The sequence below is a fragment of the Nansenia antarctica genome (genome assembly GCF_963989245.1).
Source record: "Nansenia antarctica genome assembly, chromosome: 12".
NCBI classification, from domain to species: domain Eukaryota; kingdom Metazoa; phylum Chordata; class Actinopteri; order Argentiniformes; family Microstomatidae; genus Nansenia; species Nansenia antarctica.
This window is the reverse complement of record NC_137682.1, coordinates 18719698-18746770: the sequence shown is the minus strand read 5'-3', so window position 1 is coordinate 18746770 and position 27073 is coordinate 18719698. Positions and strand designations below refer to the sequence as shown.

At 45.0% G+C, this 27073-nt stretch overlaps 2 protein-coding genes across 2 annotated transcripts in view; one reads left to right on the top strand and one right to left on the bottom strand.

The window, feature by feature from the left end:
* Positions 1-2160: 2160 nt before the first annotated feature.
* On the bottom strand, positions 2161-7107 carry gdap1 (ganglioside induced differentiation associated protein 1; the record flags this gene model as incomplete). Its single annotated transcript, XM_080543084.1, has 6 exons — positions 2161-2513; positions 3865-3979; positions 4495-4589; positions 4751-4924; positions 5754-5946; positions 6940-7107. The coding sequence occupies 6 exons, from the start codon at positions 7105-7107 to the stop codon at positions 2161-2163; spliced, it is 1098 nt and encodes a 365-aa protein (XP_080399210.1).
* Positions 7108-8808: 1701 nt separating this feature from the next.
* Positions 8809-27073, top strand: part of jph1a (junctophilin 1a) — a gene marked incomplete at its 5' end in the record, with an annotated part of 36560 nt that continues 18295 nt past the window's right edge. The window contains 2 exons of the mRNA XM_080543434.1: positions 8809-9187; positions 11768-12542. Of these exons, the coding sequence (XP_080399560.1) occupies positions 8809-9187; positions 11768-12542 (1154 nt within the window). The remainder of the gene's footprint in view (positions 9188-11767; positions 12543-27073) is intronic.

Genomic DNA, 27073 nt, shown 5'->3' with positions numbered 1-27073 from the left:
GAGGATTGCACCACGACGATATAGCATCTCCACTCTCCAGCAGAATGTATAAGGAGCTGGCTATGTGTTTGATGAGCCAACACTGCCCTCTAGTGGTGAATCACTGGTCTGTACTTTCATCTCATTCACTCGCAAGGGTAATATCTGGTGAAGGTGGCCAAAACCAATGTTTTTCATTTGATTGAAAAAGAGAATTGAGAGTTATCTCTTTGTAATGTAATGCTGCAGAATGCAAATAATCAATATTTCTATTGAGATACTTTTCATGTTAATATGTCCTGATATTGCCTAGGACTCAGAATTACTTCTTAAACAATGTTTTCTTTGGTTTGGTGTGTATTTTCCTTACATATATCAATCAAAGTGCTCTTGGGTGTTCTCTCAGTATTGCATATATTTCCCTTTTCTTTTGTCGTGGAGCCCTCTATGTGTGCGAGTTTGTTTGTTTTTTAAATTCGTGTATGATAAATATTCAATTGTGTGGCATGAAGTACCAGATATTAATCAAGGGATCATGCCCTGTACTAATTAAATATGCCTTGTATAAATTGGCACGGTTATATTCCCCCTTTTCACCTATTCTGAATATTGGACAAAGTAAACTAAGTATTCTGTATCCACATTTCTGCTTCTCTTGGCCTCAAATAAAAATCACACACATTTCAAGACACAACTGTTTATGACAGACCCTGGCCAAGTCCTCCCTTGTAAAGTTCCCTTCCGCACGAACATCGGTTGGTAACGTAATTGGCTTACACACGCATGTTCTGTCATTATCATCTCACACGAGCTGTAACAACGTGCGGTGTGTCTGTGGCACTTACACTCTCCAGAGCTCTTGACACTGAAAACAAACCCTAGACTTCTTTGTTTAAATGTCTACACTAGGTCTGTGTGTGGTAGAGACTAGGTGAGTCACACAGTCCAGAAGGTGGGCTGAAACAGAGCCCAGTTATGCACCTTATATGTTGATTACTGTAGGAGTCATAGAGTAGGAGTCACATTGTGGAAGGACATCTTAATAAGGAAAACTGTGGTGATCGAGGACGTCGACCGCCATCCATTACGCTGGACATTCTGTTGAGAAGACTAAAAGAAATTGGAACACATTGAGGATGTTAAATAAAGTGGTAGTTCATTTAATTTCACTCATCTGGGAAGTCGAATGGATAGAATGGGTTTGGTAAAGTAGCAAAGGATATTCAAACAGCATACAGTACATTCTGAACATATTAGTTTAGTGAGATATATCCATACATTCAAACCAATCCATCAATCAGACAGTATGTATATGAGAGTAAGTGACAATGTAACACACTGAAAACAACAGACATATTTCCATTCAATAACAGACGTTAACTTTCACTATGGTCAGATCATGTCGAGGCTGTGGAGTACACTGATGTGTCTAGAAGCACAATAATTAGCAAATTGTTCACTGTAGCAAATGCTGATAATGCAAGGATCTTATCTGTTCTGTTCTGTTTGCTATAAGCTAATTAGTCTTTGTGGTTGTAATAGAATAGTTATCCCATAAGAAAGCTATCTGTATTTGTTAATAACCTGCTGGATATCAAAAGCACCGGGATCATTTATATCCAAGCACACATAATAGATCATGTCAATCTAGCAGAGAGGGTAAAAGCGTGGTCAAACACAACTCATTATCTGACACATATTCAACAAAAGATGACTTAAGTCATTTATTTGGCCTTTTACATAATGCGCTATTCATTTACGAGGATGACTAAAAGTGCTTTTTTTTGTGCAACCAGCAATGACAAGTTCTAAAATAAAGTTACATGTTATTCTATTTATTGTTTAATGTGCTATGGACTATCCAATGCCACAATGTACTGTACAGCAATGGACGATGGTACCTCTCTATCTTCTGTGACGACATTCTGGGTTTGAGCCCTTCTCTCTCTCTCTCTCTCTCTCTCTCTCTCTCTCTCTACTTCTCTCCCTCTCTCTTTCTCTCTCTCTCTCTCTCTCTCTACTTCTCTCCCTCTCTCTTTCTCTCTCTCTCTCTCTCTCTCTCTCTCTCTCTCTCTCTCTCTCTCTCTCTCTCTCTCTTTCTCTCCCACTCTTATTCTTTTTTCTCTCTTCCTCTTTCACAGCTCAGCCCATCTCTACAGCACCTCCTCCACCTCTTCTATCTCAGCTGACGTACAGCCTCTTCTTGAGGTAGAGGAAGGCCAGGTACGTGGCCCCCCCCAGGATGCCGATCAGCAAGGAGGTGCCAACGACAGACGGCGCTCTCTTCCTGGCCACACGGAAGGCGGCCGGTAAGACCGCCGAAATCAGGATGTTGTTGACATGGCCCAGAACCCTCCGGAAGGAGGCCCGCTCCAGGACACGCTCGTAGTAGGTCTCCAGGTTGACGCGGTTACCGTTGCCCCAGTAACGCCGAGAGAGGCCCAGGAACTTGAGGCGGTGCAGGGTGACGGCTAGGGAGACATCAGCCATGCTGAAGAACTCACCACACAGCCACGACTCCTGGTTGTCTTCCTCTACAACAGAGAGGAAGAAGGGGGTGGGGGGGGGAGAAAGAGGTAATGAGTAGGGATGTACCCGAATACAAATACGTTATTCGGGAAAGCACAAATAATGAGATGGAAGTTGCTCGTTATTACTTTTGAGAAAAAAGCCATGACTGACACCGTCTGCGCGTCAGCCATTTATGTTTCTTCAAATCGATTCATATCATTGTGGATGGCCACAAGATAAAAAATGCCCATTCTGTTTGCAACATATAGGACTTTGATTTCACAAAGTAATTGTTTCATTTTACTACCCATTATCGAAAAGTCATCACTATATTTTGGAGTCGCCGCCACCGAGTCAGCGCAAAGTAGGCAGCGGGCTGAGGAGGCGCCATGTGACATGGGAGCTACATGGGAGTGTCTCTGCTGAGCATTTCTGTGTCAGTGTTTCCACATTCCCATACTAAATAAAGACTGTATTTCAACCACACAGGTCCTTTGCTAGTTTCAATGTCGTTGCTACTGTAAATGAGGGCAACCTCAGTAACTTTTAGAGTTTGAATGAATTGAATGAATATAACTAAGCTGGGTAAAAACATGAAAGTGATTGACAGATTCATTGTTTCAGTTAGAAGTAGTTTGCATTGAGGGAGTAAGGAGTCATTGAGGGAAAGAGGAGGAGACACATATTCTGAATTGGCATTGCAATTCCCATTGCAGTCAATGGAGGGCACAATCCTGCATATGGTGCAATGTACTGCTTGTATCGTAAGCTCTGTCGCTGAAGTAGCACTTTATTTATTTTGAGGATCCAGGCCCACACCTCTCCTACACCAGTTCATTTAACACATTTCACTGGAAACATTGATTTTAGAATTGTTACTCTTTGACGGGTTTGTGGCCAGGGTGTTGGGAGAGTTTAAGTACTACTTAACACTTAATCTGCCATGAGTTTTCCTAGATATGTGCGTTCTACCACCCAGTATCATTACAGGATAAGCTAATATAAAGCTATTTTTGCTGTTTTTCTGTGTAAGAAGCAGGCTAATTTACAAGCAGACAACTAGTGGTTGTTGTGTGTAAATAGCAGCTTGAGCATTGTAAAGAGGGTCATTTGACCCCAGAGGCGGCTCTTTTAGGCACGGCTGTTCTAGTGTTAAGCTACTGTAGAAAGCTTTCAGTAAACTCAAGCCCTGATCCATATGTTTATCCTTATTGATCTGTTATATGCAGGTCGATCTATGTGTCATAGAAAAGACATGCTCGACTCTAAATACATTTCTGTTTTGATTAAAGTGCCTTTGGGTCAAGTGACTATGCTGATTATGCATTAAACCGTTATTTCTTTTTCTATTTACAAATGATTGACTTATCATACCGGGAGTCTCCTCCACCCTCCTCTGTAGTTCTGTCTCCACCTGGTCCATCACCTGCTCCAGCTCATCCAGGATCTTCTTCAGGTACTTCACATTATCATGGTCTAGCAGCTTGATCTGGAACAGCAGGAGAATACAGGTCCTCTATCGGCCTTCAGGTGTCATACATGCACATTCCAGGAGCTCCTGAACAAAAGGGTTCAGGTTGAAATGTGGTCATCTAATACAATGACACGCCTTTTGGAACGCCTTGCTTACTCAAGGTGACTCAAGATGAACTTTCTTTGTGGTTTGCAGTGCCATTTTGTGTTTTGTTTAGGGTTTTTTTCCCCTTGCCCTCATGAATTTTAGTTTATGTGTTGCTGTAGGTTGTTGTATGTTCTATGGGCTGTCCTGTCTGTAACTTTGTTTAATTTCTGCCACTGTTTTGGCCAGGTCTCCCTTGCAAAAGAGATTCTGAATCTCAATGGGACTTTTTACCTAGTTAAATAAAGGTTAAATACATTTTCTCCACCCATAGAGAGGTATTGGGAGGACCAAGCTTCTCAGTTAACAGGTTTGCCAGGCCAGCTATTTTCATGAATAATCAAAAGTAAACAGTGTACTTCATTGATTTGAATGATGAAACTTACTTTCAAGCGCCTCTGTTTAGCGATGTAAGCATCTTTCAGCTCTGGGTTCTCCTCTGCCAGTTTCTTCAGTTCTGACTCAGTGTTTCCTATCTGCGCTGTCACACAGAAACACAACAACACATCAGGGACAAAAGATTATCTATAGATCTAGGTGCTGGAGAGTGTGTGTGAGTGTGTGTGTGTGCATGTGTGTGCATGTGTGTGTGTGTGTGTGTGTGTGTATGTGTGCGCGTGCATGTGTGCGTGCGTGTCTTACTGCGTATGCGTGTGGTGGCGTAGGCAGGTATGTGGGAGTCCACAGTGATCTCCGGGTGAAGGATGCAGCCGTGTGTGTAGGCGTCCATCTGCAGGGAGTCCAGGAGCTCCCTGTAGTGCTGCACTCTGGGGTAGTACATACTGCCCTCCTCTGGAATCAGCTTAGGAGTGCCCTCTGCACAAACACATGGAGAGGGAGAACAGGTCATTCATGAGAAAGCTGTGGATACATGAAGATGAATTTGCATTCATCTTGTTTTCGTGTTGTTAGTGAATCATCAAGCTTCAGTTAGTTTCAAGCTTTATGGCTATTGGGTCAGGACAGGGACAGGGCAAATCATATACAAATAACAGTGAGACATGTTTTGTATGGAACTGTTGGAACCTCCTATCTTGCTTACCAGACTCTCCTCTTTATCCATATTTCTGCTGCTGGCATTCTGAGTACAATATGGATCAATGTCAATCAAGACAAAGGGGGAAGAAATTAAAATAATAGTAGTAAATGAGAACACCACAATGAGTAAAGAAAACAGGCAAAAATCCACATGACCCACTTGCATTCACCTGAGTAGAATATAGGTTAACATACTACTCATGAGTAGATGCACAGTAACTGAAATCAACAACAATATACACAAATAAATGTAAATTAATTTAAATAAATTGAATACAGAAATCACTTAACTGGGGGGAAACTTGGGGGGGGGGGGGGGCGGACAAAAATAAACTATAAAAGGGGAACAAAGATGAACACCACGGAAAGCTCTAGGTGGGACAGCACATTTGTTAGACCTAAAGGAATTTTGATAGCAGCGTATAATCTCAATTTAGCCTACTAGAAAGTATAGGTGGTGAATTCACCACCCGGCTTTCACACACTCAATCCTTTCAGATCTTCACAAAGTGTCTATAGAGATAATAATAATAATAATAATAATAATAATAATAATAATAATAATAATAGGGATTAGAGGGCTGGGCAGTAATCTGTAATGACTTGCCATCTCTGAAGTTCTGCTCTAAGTAGTCCATTATTAGGACAGGGTCACAGATGACGTTGTCATCGTGGACGAGGACGGGGACCTCTCCTGCGGGGTTCAGACGCATGAACCATGGCTCGGTGTGTTCACTGAGAGGCAGACTCACGTCATATTCCTCACAGCGCAGACCTTTCTCTGCTATGGCCAGACGCACCTGCGAAACAGCAACACTATAGGATTACTACTGAAGCATTGGCAGCAATATACAGTACAGGTGACAGCGCAAAAACACAGTGTACTATCATGGTATATAGGCTTTATCGTAGTCTCAGTGAGTGCAGCTATTTCTCTACTATGGGCCTGGCCTTTAACACCAGAACAGCCGTGCCTTTTTACCTACAATGCTCAAGCTGCTATTTACACACAACGACCACTAGTTTGGCTGCTTGTAATTAGCCTGCTTCCTACTCAGAAAAACAGCAAAATAGCTTTATACTAGCTTATCCTGATGTGATTTTGAAAATGTAAGGGGTGGTAGAATGCACATATCTAGGAAAAGTCATGAAAGGAGGGTCCTGAAATTTGATAGAGTGCAAAGATATAACACTTTTCTTTACTCACAGGGGTAAAATGACCACTCATGGCTGTTCTAGTGTTAAGACCCATCAAAACCAGACCATTGCACACACACACTATCAGCTAACTAGGAGATTATGTAACATCAATTTCAACAAATCAATGTCATTCATATCGAAGGTAGGCCTATATCACTTAAGGTGAGATTTGTACTTTCGGAGGGCTCGATCAGCATATGGAACTGGAATCTAGTTACACTGAGTTAAGCAATGAACACTAATACTCCTGTCGAAGCAAAACATAAAGAATCCGTGCCATTTAATGACTATGCTACCGTGTAACTTGTTGTTACGTGTGTGCATCCATCTGCAAAACATGTTGACTATTATGCTCTCCGAAATGTCAATACGCTTAAGTGTAAACAGTGATCGGATCCTTGGTTTTGTAACATTTAACAACAGTCATTTATTTGGACAATATAATGAGCATGAGGATAAGATGTTAATCCCAGAAAAACATACATGCTTTCGTTTATTTTGCTTAGCGTGTAGTCGTAGAACGTTATTACGCACTTGAGTGGATACCCTTGAGCTGCTGTCCACCGCTGTGGTGCTGAAACGCTCAGACTCACCTTCTGCGAACTGAACGACTGCGTCCAATGATAAAGGGTCAGTTTGGACGGTTTGGGTTTCGTGCTTGCGGTTAATTCCCCGCTCTCTTTCTCCGTCCCCTGAACAGCATCTCTCTTGATGAGAATGTCTTTCTCATCCTGAGATTCAGAGCTGTTTTCGGCAGCCATTTTAGCATTGGTATGTGTGTTAGGGGCGGGTGGGAGCAGCAGTCATGCCCGGTCGCGTCATCAGAATCAGACCGCTAAGATTTAGGTAATAGCCTACATGAGTTTAACTTGTTTGTTTTTGCAGCCTATTAACCTGTGACAAAAAAGAAGTAACAAAATCATATCTTCATGTTGCCTTTCTTGTGTTCTTGTGTTCCTCTTAGTTGACTTTGTTGGAATAACCTATTTGTTTATTCCATGTCTGAATAGAAAAAAGCTCTACAAGTATTTTACTTGTCAAACTTGTTAATCTGTCATTTGATTAATATAATTTAATACTTCATAATATAATGGAATATAATGCAAAGAAAGACGTCCTTATAATGTATGCCGACTGTCGAATATGTGCATTGATCAGCAGAGGTCACTGTACTCCAGTCTTTCTTAAATCTCTGCACAAGTCTTCAATGTATTATGTTGTCCGTTTATCTATGACAGAATCCTTGTTTCCGTTACATAATGCACATGTCCTCTCTTGATCCAATAGTCGTATTGTTTATTAGTTATCATTTTTGTGTATTACCTTTCAACTGGCAATAGCTTAGGGTTATACAGTAAGACGCTGACAGATGTAATTACAGTAAATATTGCAACACCTTTCAATAAACAGATATAGCTTATGTGGAATTATTATTTCTTCAATTTACCATATTATTATTTCCATTTACTCCATTCAGCCATAGAACAAAAATAAACCTGGGGGTCCCAGAGAACACACCTGTGCAATGCAGGAGGCGCGTTTTTCAAAAAGTTATTTCGGTGGCAGCCAGGTCGCAAGCAGCACTAGTGGTAAAACGCTGCTGTGCCATTTGAAATATGATTTATTAGCGAACAGCGGTACATTATTCAGAGGGCTCGTAGCGCGTCCACGCTCTTAATTAGCTGAGGGGAGAGAGAGACAGAGAGAGACAGAGAGAGAGAGAGAGAGAGAGAGAGAGAGAGAGAGAGAGAGACAGAGAGAGAGAGAGAGAGAGAGAGAGAGAGAGAGAGAGAGAGAGAGACAGAGAGAGAGAGAGAGAGAGAGAGAGAGAGAGAGAGAGAGAGAGAGAGCGAGAGAGAGAGAGAGAGAGAGAGAGACAGAGAGAGACAGAGAGAGAGAGAGAGAGAGAGAGAGAGAGAGAGAGAGAGAGAGAGAGAGTGGGAGAGAGACAGAGAGAGAGTGGGAGGGTTCTATGGGCATGACGTAGCAATTGGCTGTGTGTCTTTCTATCGGCGCCGACTCGATGCGTCTCTCTCTCCCTCTGTGATCAGTGGGTGAGAGGAGGGGGGAGACAGAAAACACACAGCGGCGGATACAGCGTGCGCCTCCGGTAAATGACTCTCCCCCATTCATACCCTCACATGCACTAACCATTACGCATGCATTTTTGCATTTCTTACATATCAATATCTGGAACCATACACTTGCTCGTCAACCATCATCACTGTTTTTTGTTTATTTTACTTGTGTTTATAAACAGAGACAGTCATCCTCTTGTTGGCTCATCCTTCCTCCACATCTTCGGTCCTGACCTGGATCCCGCGGGGATTGAGTCTACGCCGCATTCTTGCTATAGCCTATTTCTTTATTTCAGCGTCTTTGAGCCTCGGAAAAGCGCTCTATAAATTCAATGAATTATTATTATTATTATTATTATTATTTCTAGGCTTATTCTGATCTGAATGACGGGCGGCAGGTTCGACTTCGACGATGGAGGCACTTACTGCGGGGGGTGGGAGGACGGCAAAGCCCACGGCCACGGCATCTGCACCGGACCCAAGGGCCAGGGCGAGTACGCCGGCTCCTGGTCCCACGGCTTCGAGATCGTGGGGATCTACACCTGGCCCAGCGGGAACACCTACCAGGGCTACTGGGCGCAGGGGAAGCGGCATGGCCTGGGTGTGGAGACCAAGGGGAAGTGGACGTACCGCGGGGAGTGGAGCCACGGCTTTAAGGGTCGCTACGGGGTCCGTCAGAGCCACAACACACCTGCCAGATACGACGGGACGTGGAGTAACGGGCTACAGGACGGATACGGGATCGAAACCTACGGCGATGGTGGTAAGAGAGTGCGCAACATTGGCATGGGCTTTTAATTGCGCGCGTGTGTGTGTGTGTGTGTGTGTGTGTGTGTGTGTGTGTGTGTGTGTGTGTGTGTGTGTGTGTGTGTGTGAGTGTGTGTGTGTGTGTGTGTGTGCGTGTGTGTGCGCCTTTAAACCGTGACCCAGTGGATGTCTTGATCTGTCCTGTTTTTGCGTGCGAAGATGCTTCTGCAGAATTAGAACCGAGCGACCATGGAGATCGTGTTTACTAGGTTGAATCTTCCTTAGTGGAGAGAGTGGTTTTGTTTTAGTTAAAAACCTATTGCGCACGCCGTAGGTGTGTCATAGGCCTATCGATATTATTGACAGATCAAACTACGATTTATTGAAATTAGACAAATTAATTAGATCGGCCCTAACAATGTAGTGTGTATGTGTATATGTTCAATATCAGTGTTTACACACTAGATTAGTTTTAACGTGAACCTATCCGTTTGGTTCCGTGACCACAAACTCTCATTTTCAACGATCGATTTGTCGCTACTCATGTGACAGTGTGTTCACAAAGTGCGCGCACAGACGCTTTCAATCTTATTATAAATAAAATAGCCGAGTTGTTTGATAATAACCGGCGTATCATCTAAGTCAGGTTGAGTTTTCGGATTTAAACCATATAAGCTTATAGGCTACAACGATCACATGTCATAATTAAGTGCATCATCCTACTCCCCAGTACTAAATATTCTATAACATACTAGGCCTGTTGTTATCGTGTTTACACAATCATCTATTGATTTTAATCTAACGCGCAATCAGACCAGTTGACACATGCAGTGGCGCTGAAAGTGACAGTAGATCAAGTTGACACATCTGTGTAGGATCTCTGATCTGTGTGGAGTGTTCACAGATTGCCTCTGTCAGAGCAGAGGTGTGGTCGGGTTAGAGAGATAACTCTGTCCCTCACACACACCAGGTCAATGACGCATAGCCTACACATAGTATTGTGTTTACCAAATGTTATCGTCATGGCTTACCATTCAATAGGATTAATAGTGCATTGAGGTCAATGCAGGTGCATACCATTAAACCACCAACCATCACGCATAGTAGTTTGACCCTTTGACTGTAAACTGACTTACCCTAGCCTACAACCTATACATAAGGTACTTATAGTGCATGCTGATTACGTTTTGATATCCAGCAGGACCAGACTGGTGGAATAACCCATTAATACGGTCATTGCTAACCCAATCACCTGTCGTGGAAGACAAACGGGCTGTTGAGTGAGTGTTCTGTCAGAGAAGAGAGAGACAGCGAGAGTTGCCTGAAATAGGCCCCTCACATTTCATCTCCAGTGATCTTAGCGTTCCCCACCTTAATCAAATCTAACGTGATTGAGTTAGTTATGCTCACAGTCCCGCTGTTGGGGAGATGAGGTGACAACATTCCATTAGCTTACAGCAGGGAGGGTTGGAGGACCTGGGCTTGTGCATCTATCATAGCAACACAACACACTCACACTGGGCTGTTTGGTACTGGAAGCACAGGGGGAGTTTTCTGAGACGATGCTTTGTATCCAGCACTCGAGTTGAGGGGGGGGAATAAAAACGGTCCAAATCATCCCCTTTCTAAAACTGCCATCCCCCCTTTCCATCCCTTATGTCATTTTATCAATGAACGTGGTGTTAATGATATTTCAACATGGGGGGGGCACGCACACATGCAATGACATTTTTACCAAGTCACTGACACTGAAGTCACTGACGCTGTGGGGATGCTAAAATTGTCCCCATATGATAAAATCCACAGATTTTCTTTTTTTACAACTTGAGTACTGCTTGTATCCCATCAAGAAGTGGGGTAGTAATGTCTTATGGTACTGATTGGAGATCCACACAAGGAATCTCTGGGCCGAATAGCCTAGTTGTTTGAGATTCATGGGATTGTGTGGGGCCACTTAGGTAGAGTCACGGGTGTGTGTACAGTAATCACACACCCATCCAATATCATTACACCACCACCAACCTGAGGTTCTAATACTGTTTATTGACCCTATTCCCTGAAGCAGAGGTTGTTTCAAATGACAACACTGGTTAAGAGGCTTATTGTGAGAGATTTGGAACGTCCTAATAGATTTGAATGTTCAACGGAAATGTTTCAGCCTATTATATAATAATAATAATCATCATTATTATTATATTATTATTATACAAGGATAGTGGTCAAATCAGGTCATGGAGACCTGACACGGAACGCTGTGTCTGTAGCATTGCCACCACTATGTTTAAATTGGCTTTTTATTTAGTCCTGGGGCCCCAGGTGGGTTTTCTCAGCAGCTAATCAATGTCCTCAATGAAGCACTGAACCATATGAACAAGGCTTTTATTAGCCCTCTGCTGCCTGTATTAGCCCTCTACTGCCTTCCTGTCCATGGTCGGGGTCTTGAAGTAGGGGTCTATTAGATCTCTCTTCTTTGGGCATCCTATACAGATACTAGCCTAAGTGCTATTCATTGATTGTAAGACTAAGACTGATTTCCCATGCGGGCCCACCTGCACACCCCACCCACCCACCTGTCTTCTGTGTGTTGTCCCTACAGGTACGTACCAGGGCCAGTGGATGGGCGGGATGCGCCACGGCTACGGCGTGCGCCAGAGCGTGCCTTACGGCATGGCCACGGTGATCCACTCCCCCCTCCGCACCTCCCTGGCCTCCCTCCGCTCGGAGCAGAGCAACGGCACCGTCCTCCAGGAGCTGCTGTCCTCCTCCGCCGACACGCCCGCCGGGGGCCGCGGCGGCTTCGTCCTCAACTTCCACTCGGACAGCGAGGCGGCGGCGGGCGGCAAGAAGAAGGGCCTGTTCCGCCGCGGGTCCCTCTTCGGGAGCCTCCGGCAGCTGCGCAAGTCCGACTCGCGGACGTCCATCTCCAGCAAGCGCAGCTCGGCGCGCAGCGACGCGGCCATGAGCCGCATCAGCTCCAGCGACGCCAACTCCACCATCTCCCTGGGCGACGGCGAGCTGCCCGACGAGGACCTGCTGCTGGAGGACCACGTGGACGCCACCACCACCGAGACCTACATGGGCGAGTGGAAGAACGACAAACGCAACGGCTTCGGGGTCAGCGAGCGCTCCAACGGGATGAAGTACGAAGGGGAGTGGGTGAACAACAAGAGGCACGGCTACGGGTGCACGGTTTTCCCAGAGGGCACCAAGGAAGAAGGGAAGTACAAAAATAATGTGTTGGTCCGCGGAATACGGAAGCAGTTGATTCCTCTTAAGAACCCCAAAACCAAAGAGAAGATGGACCGGGCGGTAGAGGGGGCGCAGAGGGCCGCAGCCATCGCTAGGAGTAAAGTGGAAATAGCAGCCTCCAGGTAGGTGGTGTGTGTGTGTGTGTGTGTGTGTGTGTGTGTGTGTGTGTGTCTGTGTGTGTGTGTGTGTGTGTCTGTGTGTGTGTGTCTGTGTGTGTGCGTGCATGTCTTTTGGCCACCTGCAACCAGTCCACATCCCCCACCAAGTGTGCAGCCTTCTGATACTGTAAATAACTAGGCCACTGCCAAAACCACATTCCCTGACTGTGGTATGATTACCTCTTTAAGTCTTCACACTATTTCGGTGAACAACGTCTTGTTTAAACAGTCTGATTGAAGGCACGGTCACCCTATAACTGGACTCTCCTCCTCACGTTTGATTCATCTGCCCGAAGGGGGCAGCTTCTGTGTGACCGTTCGGGAGAACACTTGTTCTGAGGTTGTATACGTAGTCGAGGCTCGCAAAAAAGGTTCCGCTTCTATTCTCTGCCCATATCTTAGATGCCCAGGGAGTCAGGTCACTGTGTGTAATACAGCCATACCTGCTGCCCATGCCAAGTGCATCTTGTTTGCTGCCCTATAACGAATACCCTGTCAAGCACTGCCCTGGGGTGGCATCTACCCTTCGACAGGTGGGGTTGACGTGACCTTTTCATACAAAGTCCCCCCCCAACCTCCCGTTCCCCCCCCCACAACGCTTTCACCTCAGAACGCACAGGAGAGGCAGTGGGGTCAGCGATAGGTGTTTTTTTGGGGGGGTTATGTCTTGAATGGAATCATCTGGAACATTGATGTAAATGGTAATGGTAAATGGACTGCACTTATATAGCGCCTTTTTTGCTGCTCCAAAGTTGCTCCAAAGCGCTTTACAATGGCCTCTCATTCACCCATTCGAGCACACATTCACACACCAATGGCGGCAAGCAACCATGCAAGGCGCTGGCCCGCTCACTGGGAGCAAGTTTTGGGTTCAGTGTCTTGCCCAAGGACACTTCGACATGTGGCCAGACGGGGCTCGAACCGCTGATCTGCCAACCTTGTGATCATTAGACGGCGACTACCTCCTGCGCCACAGCCGCCACTATGTGGTGTATCTGAACATGTTCACTATCACTCTTTCAGTGGTCTTCCCCATAAATACAGGCTACAGATACCGTAGTGCACACACTCACTGGATTCTCTCTTTTTCTCCCTTCCTCACATACTCACACACACACGTGCACACACGTACACACGCGCATGCACACACACTTGCACATATATAGTGGGTTTAAGGTGGCCTGCAGAGCGGAACACTATCAGACAGACAATGAACAGGATTACCCGGAAGTTGCAATGCACTGGTCACAACCCCAAATCAGAGATTGTCTGGTGATGTTTTTGGTTTTTAGCATTCAGCGCTGCAGTACTATGCCATAGCAGAGCGACGGTCAAAGGTGTGTGTGTGTGTGTGTGTGTGTGTGTGTGTGTGTGTGTGTGAATGTGTTTGTGAAAGAAAGAGCATAGTGAAGAGAGAAAGAGTGAGAGATAATGGCATAAAGGTTTTCAGAAAGAAAGAAAGAGAGGAAATGGGTGAAAGAGAGTGAGTGTTATCTCCTTGTGCGTCATGGTGTCCATGGTGATGTGACAAAGCGCTAACGAAAGAACTAACCCTTTTTAATGCCATTAGGTCTTCATTCACTTCTATATTCTCTCTGTATCCGGTATACCTCGCTCATGTGGTTTGTCTTTGATGATCTGCTATCTTACCCACATGAAATACAGTATGTGTTTGTGTATTAAGCAGCCAGGTGACACAGTTTTATAAACAGGCAGCCACACCACCGGTTGTGCTGCACATGAAGGGTTGTGTAAGCTTCATTATGTTATGCAGTGCACGGCAGAGATGGTGGTGGTGGTATCGATCGATCACATACACAAGTCATGTGATCTTCCATTGACCTGGAATGGACCCAGTGAATCCAGAGGGAAAAAAATGTGCAGAGGAAGCCATCACTCTGAGAGGAAGAGAGAGAGGGGGGGGGGGGGGAAGGGGGGGAGCAAGGAGGGGAGTAAGCATCAATTCTGTCAAATGAAAAGTGAAGTGAATTTGCTGGGCAGGAGGGCAGGCGAAGGACTAGAGTGGACTGGATGGACAGAAATGGCGGGATGGCAAACAAGACAAGAGGAGTGACGGTCCTCCTCCTTCTTCTTTGTGGAAAGACAGTCAGGGATTAACCTTCCCATCAGCCCCTGGGGCACAGCTGATGACCTCATGGTGTTGATCAGTTAATCGATTGAGAGCTAGTGTGAGTCCTCTCCGGTGCCAGGCCGCTCTATCGTCAGTGTGTGTGTGTGTGTGTGTGTGTGTGTGTGTGTGTGTGTCTGTGCGCGTGCAGGTGCACGTGCACGTGCGGGTGTGTGTGTGTGTGTGTGTGTCACTCCTTGTAAAGATCAATGCTGCCAACAGTGTATGTAACTGTCTGGGTATGAATGGGAGATGTGGTTGGTGTGTGTGTCTGTGTCTGCGTCTGTGTCTGTGTGTGTGTATGTGTGTGTGTGTGTGTGTGTGTGTGTGTGTGTGTGTGTCTGTGTCTGTGTCTGTGTCTGTGTCTGTGTCTGTGTCTGTGTCTGTCTCTGTGTCTGTGTCTGTGTCTGTGTCTGTGTGTGTGTGTGTGTGTGTGTGTGTGTGTGTGTGTGTGTGTGTCTGGCCTGTGAGCTGAGATAAGTGAGTAATGCTGGCTGGCATTCCTCTCATTGAAAAGTAGCCGTCCTCATAAGGTTACACCCCGGAGCACTATGGCCACACCATTAAAGCTACAGTACACACACACACACACACACACACACACACACACACACACACACACCAACTTCATCAACGAGAGATACAGATACAGACTAAATACTACAGCATACTACACTACTATAGTATATTTAAGTCGTAGTCATTTAAAGGCATCAGCAATTAGCATTGCTGCTATTACTATCCCACCCATAGATACCTAGTGTGCATAGTGATATGCACCCACTATTTGCAGTGGTGCGGGATTTAGTTGAAGGTTAACCAACACGTTGTTGATCACCCTGAAGGGAGGTGATGAATAGAATAATGCTGATGTCACCTTCGCAAACAGAAACAGGTCATGGTAGGTAGATATGAGTTAAAGTATTTAGCCCCCCCCCCCCCCACTCCTCTCTTTTCTCTCTTTCTCTCTCTCTCTCTCTCTCTCTCTCTCTCTCTCTCTCTCTCTCTGTCTCTCTGTGTCTCTCTCTGTTTGTAAAATGATGTGAGAATTAGGGAATGTTTGCAGTGTCCGTATCAGGTTGCGTTACTGTAAGCCTGTGCATAAATATTCGGAGCAGTTGGTCCCATACACTTGTTTTATCGGTGCTTGGTAAGGGGCCAGCTTACAGAGACACGCTCTTCTGTTGATAAATGGATGTGTGTATGTTGTATTTTTGTCAGGTTGTGTTTAAAGGTGTTGTTTTGTAATCACGTTTGTATTGTAAACAGGGCACGCCTGCAAAAGCGGTGTCGGTCAGGTTACATACGGGTTAAATACATTTAGTGTTATGCTAGTGTTAGCATGTCCCTGTGTACGTATTGTTAGCTAGCCTTGGGATACCGTTTGTTGTGTTATGCTTCTCTGTGTTAGTTGGTGCTAACCTGTTGTATCTGTGTCCTTTATCTGTTAGCTTGTGTTAGCATGCTATCATGCTAGCATGCTATCCTTGTCTAGTCGCCACTCAGTCGGGACACTGGTAGTAGGCCTACTTGGGGTGCACTTTGAGGTTGGACCAAGAGCTGTACACATACACACACACACACACTAAACACACTCACACCCTTGTGTCTGGGAGCTGTACACACACACACACACACACAGACACTCCACACACACACACACTGCACGCGCACACACACACACACACACACACACACTAAACACTAAACACACTCACACCCTTGTGTCTGCACGCACTCACTCTGACCCCACCCCTCACTTACGTACACATACTCCCCTCTTCTCCTTACATACACAAATATTTCTCTCCCTCTACAGACACACACAGACACACACACACACACACACACACACACACAGATGCACATACACATGCATTCGGTGTCTGCTTCTCTGGTGGTGTGTCAGCAGTGCCCGCTGACTAAATAAGGCAAGGCAGGAGACGGCTTATCAGCACCAGCCAGGAATATATACCCAGCCCAACACTGATACAGTAGCCTACCATCGCTGGCCCGCTATCATCTCTCCTGAGTGTGTGTGTGTGTGTGTGTGTGTGTGTGTGTGTGTGTGTGTGTGAGTCTGTGTGTGTGTGTGTGTCTGTGTGTGTGTGTGTGTGTGTGTGTGTCTGTGTGTGTGTGTATGTGTGTGTGTGTGTTTGTGAGAGAGGAAGAGAGAGGGGGGGGGGGGCGGTTGTGTGTGTGTGTGTCTGTGTGTAGTAGATACAGTAGCCGTTAGTGTCCTGCTATTATTTGGCTAGAGTACTGACAGTGACTGTGTATCACCTGCTGCACGACTGACCTCATACACGACACACACACACACACACACACGCCACCTGCTCTGTTCTGGGAAAAGGTTGTGTAGGTCATTGATGAAGAGGATATTACATCATCACATTGGCAGTGGCACACTTGAGAGACTGAGCACAGTACAGTAGATGATAATGGTCTTTAGTCCGATGTCAAATGTATCATAGATGTCACTTATACCTTACTGTAGCAATCGGGGTAATGAATCTTTACCCTTTAACACACACTGGAGCTACAGAGTATTGGGTTGAAGTCTGCACGAGGTCACGAGGGGTCGGAGCTAAGCCGGCTCCTGACTGACTTTGCGGCGATATCAGCGGCGTATTCATTCCCCGCTCTCCGCTGACTCTCTCCCTCTCTGATGTTTATGGCGATGTGATGGGGTGAGGTAACACAAGAGTTACTGCTGACAGGTTTAGAGTGAGTAGTTAAGCAACACACACACACACGCAAACACACACACACACACACACACGCACACTCACACACAAACATACACACACACACACTCACACACATGTGCACACACACTCACACACATGTGCACACACACATATTCACATACACACGCATGCACACACACACATTAATGGTTCGAGTAATACCCCATATCAGAGGCCGAAGAGCTATTTTTAATTTAGCTGATGCTATACCAGACTGTGTGTCTCTACACTACATCACCCCTTACTGTGTTCCGATCTACAGTACAGGGGGACATTAGTGTTACTTTAAATGTCAGATCTGTGTATCATGAGATATTTCAATCCCATGGGGGAACACTCAGACGTATCAAATGATGTTCTGAATGAAGTGCTGGTGATGATGATGAACAGCTTCCCTGCTGCTTCATCATGTCACTATAACATGTGTTATGTGAGCACAGATGATTTATGAAGATTGTAACATGAGGTTCTTTGGCTCGGATGAGAATGGGATTCACATGGACAGAGAGAGAGAGAGGGAGAGAGAGAGAGAGAGAGAGAGAGAGAGAGAGAGAGAGAGGAAGAGAGAGAGAGAGAGAGGAAGAGAGAGAGAGAGAGAGAGAGAGAGAGAGAGAGGGGGGGAGAGAGGAAGAGAGAGAGAGAGAGAGAGAGAGAGGGGGAGAGAGAGAGAGAGAGGAAGAGAGAGAGAGAGAGAGAGAGAGGAAGAGAGAGAGAGACAGAGAGAGAGAGAGAGGGAGAGAGAGAGAGAGAGAGAGGGGGAGAGAGAGAGAGAGGAAGAGAGAGAGAGAGAGGAAGAGAGAGAGAGGAAGAGAGAGAGAGAGAGGGGGGGAGAGAGAGAGAGGAAGAGAGAGAGAGGGAGAGAGAGAGAGGGGGGGGAGAGAGAGAGAGAGGAAGAGAGAGGGAGGAAGAGAGAGAGAGAGAGAGAGAGAGAGAGAGGAAGAGAGAGAGAGGAAGAGAGAGAGAGGAAGAGAGAGAGAGAGACATTAAAGCGCTACTTTTGCCCTACCCACTCTTGGAGAAAAGTGGCCTGTCTGAGATTGGTGTGTGTAAATTGGTGCTGAGCTCTGGCCTGTGTCACTGGCAGGGGGATAGATAGGATTTCACTAGCATGCCATTACACTGCATGACTGTGGCTTGTAATCTTCTGGAGAATGGCACATATTCCTTCTCTCCCCAGCAGTGAGGAGATAAGATGAGTCAGCTAAAGAGGGGGTTCTAGCTTTGTGCTAAAGACTTAAACACATGTATGGCTCGGCCTGATTAAAAATGGAACACCCCCCTGTATTGTAGCAGTGGTTTATTCCATCTCTCTCTCTCTCCCCACATTTCCCTTACAAGATCACACACTCCAACACAGGGCCGTGTTTCTCTCCATTATTAAACAGATCCTGTGTTTCTCTGATCCTAAACCTTGTCTCCAGGCTATTACACACACCGCAGATAAGCCTGGAATATCTACCACTCGAAAGTTGGCTTTTAGTGAGAGTGGCCGTAGAGTTCTATGGGAGAGTCGTACTGAGTCAGGTTATTTGTCATCATTTCATTTGGGTGAATCACATGACTGCCAGGCAGGGTTCCAAACGGAGGCAGGACACCGGGGCAGGTGTGCTCCAAGAAACGTTCCTCAAGGGAGGGGAAAAACGAAACAAAAAAGACCTTCTAGCTCGCTAGTTCAGAAAGGACATTTTAGCTAATAATGGCTTCACAAAGGAGAAAACTGGGTGAACTATCCCAATAGCTAAAGTACAAAAAGAATGTCTTGTCATGTCATGTAATGTGGGGCCGATACGATTCTACTAGGGGCGCTGGATGAGATAACTGGACCCATCACTGAGAGGGACGGTCTTCTTAACCTGTTCTTATCGGTCGTATCTTTCAGGTTTTCTGCTCGAAATGACATGCCCACAGTGAATATAGAATATCTCCACAATCACAAGGGCCTTCATAATGATCTTGGTATCAAATGAAAACTAACACCTGTGGGGTGACTGTAGAAGTATCAGAATCAGAATATATGTTACTGTGTCAGAGTAAATAGAGCTAGAACATTGTGAAAAATCTCAAATTCACTCTCTGCCTAAAAAAACTACAGCTGTTATTAATAAGTCTGGCATTGTCATGTAGAAACATAGCACCACTGCCATGGCCAGATAAACCCATTTCATATTTGTTTTAAACTATGTCCTTTGCTGGACTGAAGAATGATCAAGTCGAGATAAGACGAATGCATTAAGTTAACCTACTTGGGTAAAGAAAACCAGGGAACAATATAATTGCAAACATAGATAACTAGCTACAATACCTTTCTGACTGTCATTTACTATACTAACCGTTGGAACATGGTGTATACTTCATCCACCTTGATTCTACTTAGACATTCGTGAAACACTGCTGGGCTCTGCAATTGGCTTCACGGATGAGCCAATTGACGGATGAGCCGATGAACACTATTCTGAAGTCTCTGTTTCTAATCATACTATCCTGGTGTTTTGCCTTTGCCAGCAATCGCAGCAAGTATCCTGTATCATCTTTGCTTGATCCTCCATGATCGAGAGCAAAGGATAACACTAGTCAAATCGGATTGTCTGGCCACTGATGGTGGTGGTCTTTGGCTAACACGGAGCACAGAGTTGACCTGCACATTGTTGACCTGACAAACTCGTCTTCTGAAATGTCCATGTTGCCGAGTATGCGAGGTCATACCGGGGGAGCGTAAAAAATAAATGTTTTGGGCTTAAGGGTCTGGGAACAAGACTACTATGATCCTTCTGTCTAGCAGGCCGTGCGTGCGTGCGTGCGTGCGTGCGTGTTTGTGTGTGTCCTGTTCTCCCGAGAACTCCAGACGTAATTCCAGGGAGAAAACTGGAACAGAAGAGACGTAACAGATCGGGCCTGCACCTGTTGTTGTTGTTGTTTTGCACAGTCATGCAGAAATCCAGTGGCTGGGTTTGATTGTAGAGCCATACAGCTGGTCTTCAATATGGAACCTCAAATCACTGCAGGAGAGACTAAAGTCAGTGTCCTGCAGGTCCTAAACAACCGTTTCTTTTGTTTTTTTTAAAGGGTAGGGACGAGATTCTTGTCCCGAAAAACTGTTTGCCCATCCATAAACTACCCCTGTCTGAAAACAAAGGTTCTTTTTTTTTTTACCTTCCTTCGGAATCTCAAAGTAACTGTTGGTTGCCTGAGATTCCTGCTACCAGTGTTTCTGGACGACGAAGGGCTGCTACATGTTGTGCTCATTATACCACATACAGTACATGTTACACTCCAGATGTTCGGCAGACTGTATTATGGTCTAGGACGGTCGTCCTTAAATCATCCGTTGGACTCATGTATGCCTGCCCACGTAGTTAAAGGCCCAACATTTTTTGGGTTGTTGTTGTTGTATGTATCGAATAAAACAAAAAAAGAGGCATTATATATGTGTTTACGTAAGGTTTCAGAGAAGTGTGTGTCTGCTTTAGATAGATCTTACAAGCGGTTTATCTCTTCGCTCTGTTGCCCTCTAATCCCCTACTGCTATGATTGTGTTAGCCACAGTCTGTCACTTAATACCATTATCAACTTGGCTACTACCATTACTGGGATCAGCCACTCCTGGTCATTTAACACACACACACACACACACACACACACACATGAGATCTGTGGCACATGGACAGATGTGGAAGAGCAGTGTCAGAAGTGTGCGTGTGAGGGGCGCTTAGGTGGCGTAGCGGGTTAAGCGTTGACCATGTAACCGCAGGGTCCCCGGTTAGATTAGGGACAGGGACATATCCTGCATGTCATCCCTCCTCTCTCTCTCACCCATCCTTCCTGTCTAAATCTCTACTATATCTGTCAATAAAAAATGTAAAATATGAGTGGGACTGCCCCACTCAGAAAAAATCTGACTCAGAGTGCGTGTGTGCGCGCGTGTGTATGTGGGTGTGTGTGTGTATGTGGGTGTGTGTGGGTGTCGGTGTGTGTGTGGGTGTGTGTATGTGTGTGTGTGTGTGTGTGTGTGTGTGTGTGTGTGTGTGGGTGTGGGTGTGCTTGTGTCTGTGTGTGTCACACTTTCTTTGTGCAGTACTATGAGATAGAGGGAGCAGTTGTAGTACTGTGTATGGGGTTGTGATGCTGGTGTGTGTGTGTGTGTGTGCGTTTGTGCGTGTGTGTGTATGTGCGAGTGTGTGTGTGTGTGTGTGTGTATAGAGTGGGTGAGGGGCAGGAGAGAGGGTTATATACAGCCCATAATTAAAACTACTCTACGAACTCAAGCAGTTGCCAGGCAATGTGACCTTTACTCACAAAGTTGTCGGATGCTGAGCCCTGTAGTCATATCAAACACAACATGGGGTGTGTGTGTGTGTGTGTGTGTGTGTGTGTGTGTGTGTGTGTGTGTGTGTGTGTGTGTGTGTGTGTCCGTGCGTACGTGCGTGCTTGCGTGTGTGTGTACACAGCATGTGTGTGAGATCACACAGACTCGAGCATTGCTTCGCTTCTCATTTGTATTGGTTCGTTCGTTAACACAGTTAACACCAGATGATAGGCTGAACCGCCTGCTCAAGTGTCTCAGATGGTTTCCATGACGACGGCTCCAGTCATCTCGTCAGCAGCCCATGCACCGGTTTTCCACATTAACAGAGCGAGAGAGAGAGAGAGAGAGAGAGAGAGAGAGAGAGAGAGAGAGAGAGAGAGAGAGAGAGTCGCTGCCAGCTGAACACGGTTGGTTTCCTCACCTCGCCTGGGTTCGAGCATCATGACATTTCTGGTGTCGCGTCGCAGAGAAACCCAATGTCAGTGTCTCCTGCGCTGCTACTCAGCTTCGAAGGCTAATGACAAAACAGAGAATCACTCACCGTTGATGACTATTCACATTTTGGGGGGGGGAAATACACAAGCAAACCTTATGACTGTGGTTATAAAAACAGGTCAATGTGTACACCAGCCATTTTGAACACAGACATGTACCAACTATCATTTTAATGACCGTTGTTCATTGATTCACTCCTCTCTGTTGTGTGTCTCTATGGGCATTGTTAGGACCACAGTAGCAACAGCACAGACCAGCAGTAGCAGCTCTGTGTTTTCATGCGGAGGGATGTGTGTGTGTGTGTGTGTGTGTGTGTGTGTGTGTGTGTGTGTGTGTCTGTGTGTGTGTGTGATACTGTACCCCCCAGGCGTGATGTCAGCACGCTCCAGTCCATGGCTCCCTGGATTACAGCAGTGTGTGAAGGAGGAGGACCGCTCTTGCCTCTTGCACCAACAGAAATCAAATGAGTAGAACAGACACTCCCATTCAAAAACAATGATCTAGACTGGTGGCCAATGTGGGTATTTCATCCGAATAATTAATAATATTATTTCCACCCAAAAATGAATAATTTGGATGGACCAATGGGGCCTGACCCCATTCTACCACGCTCTATTTTTTCTACGGTGTTCAATCTTTTTGGAGCATTTCTCTCTTCCGGTATTCTCTATCCCGGCATTGGCACGGTTTCATAACGACTCTGGTCGTCTACCCCACATAAATCATTGTTAAATCCAAGAGGGGTGTTTCCTGTCACTCTGGGGTCTACACGCTCCCTTGTGACGACATCAGTTAGCGCTCGTGTTTGACAATACGGTAGCAGGAGACGCGGGGTTACGCTGACACCCATCACATCAGATTCAGTGGTTGTGCTCTGACCCCGAATCCCCTCTAGTGTTTCATTGTGAAGTCGGTCAGCTGTGCTGCTGCTTCACCGTCGCTGCCCAGTGTTGACAGTGTGTGTGTGTGTGTGTGTGTGTGTGTGTGTGTTGGGTGTGTTGGGTGCAATGGGAGAGGGACGGTCACGACTCTATGTCAGTCTTTTCAACAACCCATAATCTCTCCTCATAACATGTACAGTACAATTTCAGGCTAGCTTTACACACACACACACACACATGCACGCACACACTGCCACATACACAGACATACTGACACACAGATATACACACACACACACACACGCACACATGCACGCATACACACACACACTGACACAGACACACTGACACACAGATACACATGCACACACCCCCCCACACACACACACTGCCACCTACACAGACACACTGACACGCAGATACACATGCACACACCCACATGCACGCACACACTCCTACACACTGACACGCAGATGACACCCACGCACACAGAGATACACAACAAAAAACACTTCAACGTTCCCAGATCTGTCTGGAATGCTCCTCTCCTCTGCAGTGTAAAGAACCCTTCAATCTTGTCCTATTTTCAGCAATCATTGTATAGACTGCTAGCCACACAAGCTTCTGTATCTGATATTCAAACCACTATAGACACTCTCAAAGGTACTCTCTGGGGCTGCTGTCGATGGAGTGGAGAGGCGACATTTATTGCTCATGTTTGTGGGCTACACTGCAAAAAGTAAATCTAAGTAAGATGAAATATCTTAAATCAAGGCAATAATATGCTTGTTTTTTTTTGTCTGACTGCACTAGTTTTAAGATATCTTTTACTTGTTTTAAGAACGTGACATTTTCTTGTTCTGTTGCCAGATCATTTGCTTAAATTAAGTCATATTTCCCCCATTTTATTGCTTTTTTTCCCTTGTTTTTGAGAGCTGACTTTATTTGCATTCTGTAGGGAGATGTACACACTGACTCTAAGAACAACATGTAAGACCTTAGAAACACAAATAACCTACAGGACCTGAGTGTTTCCTTATTTTGTTTTATTTTTTTAGGGGCAGATCAGTTCAGAGAGAATTGAAATTCTATCCAATAGCATTGCTTGCATCATTTCTATTTCTGTTTTTAGTTATGTATTTTCCCTACCCCAACCCTCCCCTAATTGGAATATATGAAAAGAAAAGAACTAGTCTACTTCTCCTGACTGTGCAGTACCTGAGCATCTGGCTGGCAGCCAGGTGAGTTCTGTACTCCTCCTCAGGTTCGGTCCATACTCCCTAAGCAGGGCACGTCAATGGAGATTAGAAGAGTAATCCACCCAGAAATGTCAGGGCTCGCTTTGGGAAATATCCGATTTAATCAAAGCTGATTCTCATCATTCTCATGACAATTCTCAGAAAAGAAGCATCTGTCTCTGTTTGGGGCTTTTCAATCTGTTTCTACCTGGCACAGATATGAAAGTCTCTGTTTGTACACTCTCAGCAATGTCTGCTGTTAAGACAAGCTAGTGTGCGTGTTTCTGTACTGAAGCCCGTTGTAATGTATGGAAGGGAGTGAGGAATGGTATAGAACACGTGTTTAATACCGTTCCTCATTCCGCTCCATGCGTTACTACGAGCCTCCGATTTCTACCTCCAGGTATGGTTAATGAGGCCTCTTTTAGACCCTTGACAGCACATCATATCCTAGAAGAATTGTAAATGTCACGCGCACGCACGCACACACACACACACACACACACACACACACGCACAGATATATTCTCTGCGAACATTCTGATACATGAACTGAAATTCTGATTTACCAAACAGTAAATATATATATATATATATATATATATATTTTTTTTTTTCCTAAATGATCTTCTTCATAGAGAGTCAACATTGGTTCAGCCGGTCGTTCCGCTTTCGAGCTCCCTCTGTGACGTCAAGAGACATTGTACATTGTTTCATTGTTTTCCTCTCCTCCCTCTCCTCCCTTTCTTCTCTGATCTGACAAGCCTATTCATTACCAATGACAGGCTTTGTTTTTTTCCTCCTTTCTTGTTCGCCCTCTCTTTCTACTCTACTACATCCAACGTTTTCTTTCCGTTTTCTTTCAAACATACATACCCACATTCCTCTAGGTTATGTGAAACAGGTCATGTCCACAATGAATGAAATCACAGGTGTACCTGTGGTAGTTAGCCTCATTACTGGGCTAGCATGCTATGGCTAGCTCTCTTGTTATCTAGTCATGCTAGCTAGCAGCAGTGTACACAGTAGGCACATACAGCACATTTCACAGATGCTGGGGGAGTTATAAAATAAAAATGGGAAGAGAGAGGAGTACCCAGACTCTAATTTAGAGACTGGCCCTGCTCTGCAAAGAGGCTTAAATAGAAAAGGACATAGATAGACATCATTCTACAGTGGCAGTGCCACTGACACTAAGACACTATTATATGCTAGGCCTCTGCCCAGAGCCAACCTATCTTATCTCTTAATAGCAGCTCTTCGCTTTTCCATTAAAAGATTCATTTGCTATTGCCATCACCATTAGGCCCCCTCCACTGGTAATTCGAAGCCAGGCTGCAGGTTATGAATAAATCTGGAATAATGTTTGGGTGTCAGGTTTTGCTAGCCAGTAATGCTGTTAGTCATGCTTAAGTAATCTGAATTAACACCAGCAGGAAAACCGATGTAGCAGGCTGTACGGATGTAGAAGATATGCGCAGGCTCAGTGCTAATTTGTGCAGACGTTTTTGTTATGTTGTGTGCTATGTACTGTATTTCAGCCTGCGTGACTGTGTGTGAAAAGTAGTTTATGTTGACTAGTCACTGATTTTATGTTTTCACAACGGTTTTCTAGCTCAGCACACAATTGGTTGAGAGTTGGTTTGAATCTCTCTTCCCAGGGTAACCTAGGGCAGGTTTCACAAAAGCTTTGTTGTCCTACAGTTTGTACTTTACAGTTGTAACCTTACACAGGGCTCCCACGGGTCCTTGAAACCCTTGAAAGTTTGTGAATTTGAAAAAATCAAGGTCTTAAAAGTTTTTGAAAATAGACCTGGGTCATTGAAAGAGCTTGAGTTCCTCTCTCTCTCTCTCTCTCTCTCTCTCTCTCTCTCTCTCTAAAAAAAATAATATATATATTCAAAAATGTTTTACTTAGCTCGTCAACTAGTAAATAAGTCTGTATTGCTTAACTTAACACATATTTCACAATATATTGTTTTGCTGTGCTGTGGTAGAGAAGGCAAGAGACCATCTAGTGTTCACACATTCAAGCCTCTCTTTTTAATTGTTGTCTGTGAGCGGATAGTTCCTATTATATCAATTCTCATCTAGGACTGTCTTAAACTATGTCGTGTTGGGTCTTTGAATTTCAGGGAATTGAGTCTTGAAAGTCCTTGAAAGGTGCTTGAATTTGATGTTTCAAAAGGTGTGAGAACCCTGCTTACAGTTTGTACCTTTACAGTTGTAACCTTGTTGAGGCCAGGCCTTCCTAGTTCAGCAAGCCTGGTGAAATCCTGAGCGACAAAGGGCTGGAAGTGAGTGACGCCTCATCACACGTCAAAATAGTCACCCGGTCAGAAAAGAGTCAAGACAACGCACATCACAACAAGCGGTCATCTACAGGCATGTGGGGAGGTTTATTTGTTTATTGTTTATTTATTGGAAGGATCCCCATTAGCTATAGGCCTACTCATAGGCATGAGCTACTTTTAGTGGGGTCCACATTTAAAACATACATTACAAATAACATTTAACATATAAAACATACTTAAATTACAAATATCAAACATTAAAATATATCATACATTATACAATTTTACATTTGCCATAATATAAAACACTTATATATCTAGTTGGAGTCCACATTTAAAACATACATTACAAGTACCATTTAACATATAAAGCATACTTTAAATTACAAATATCAATCATTAA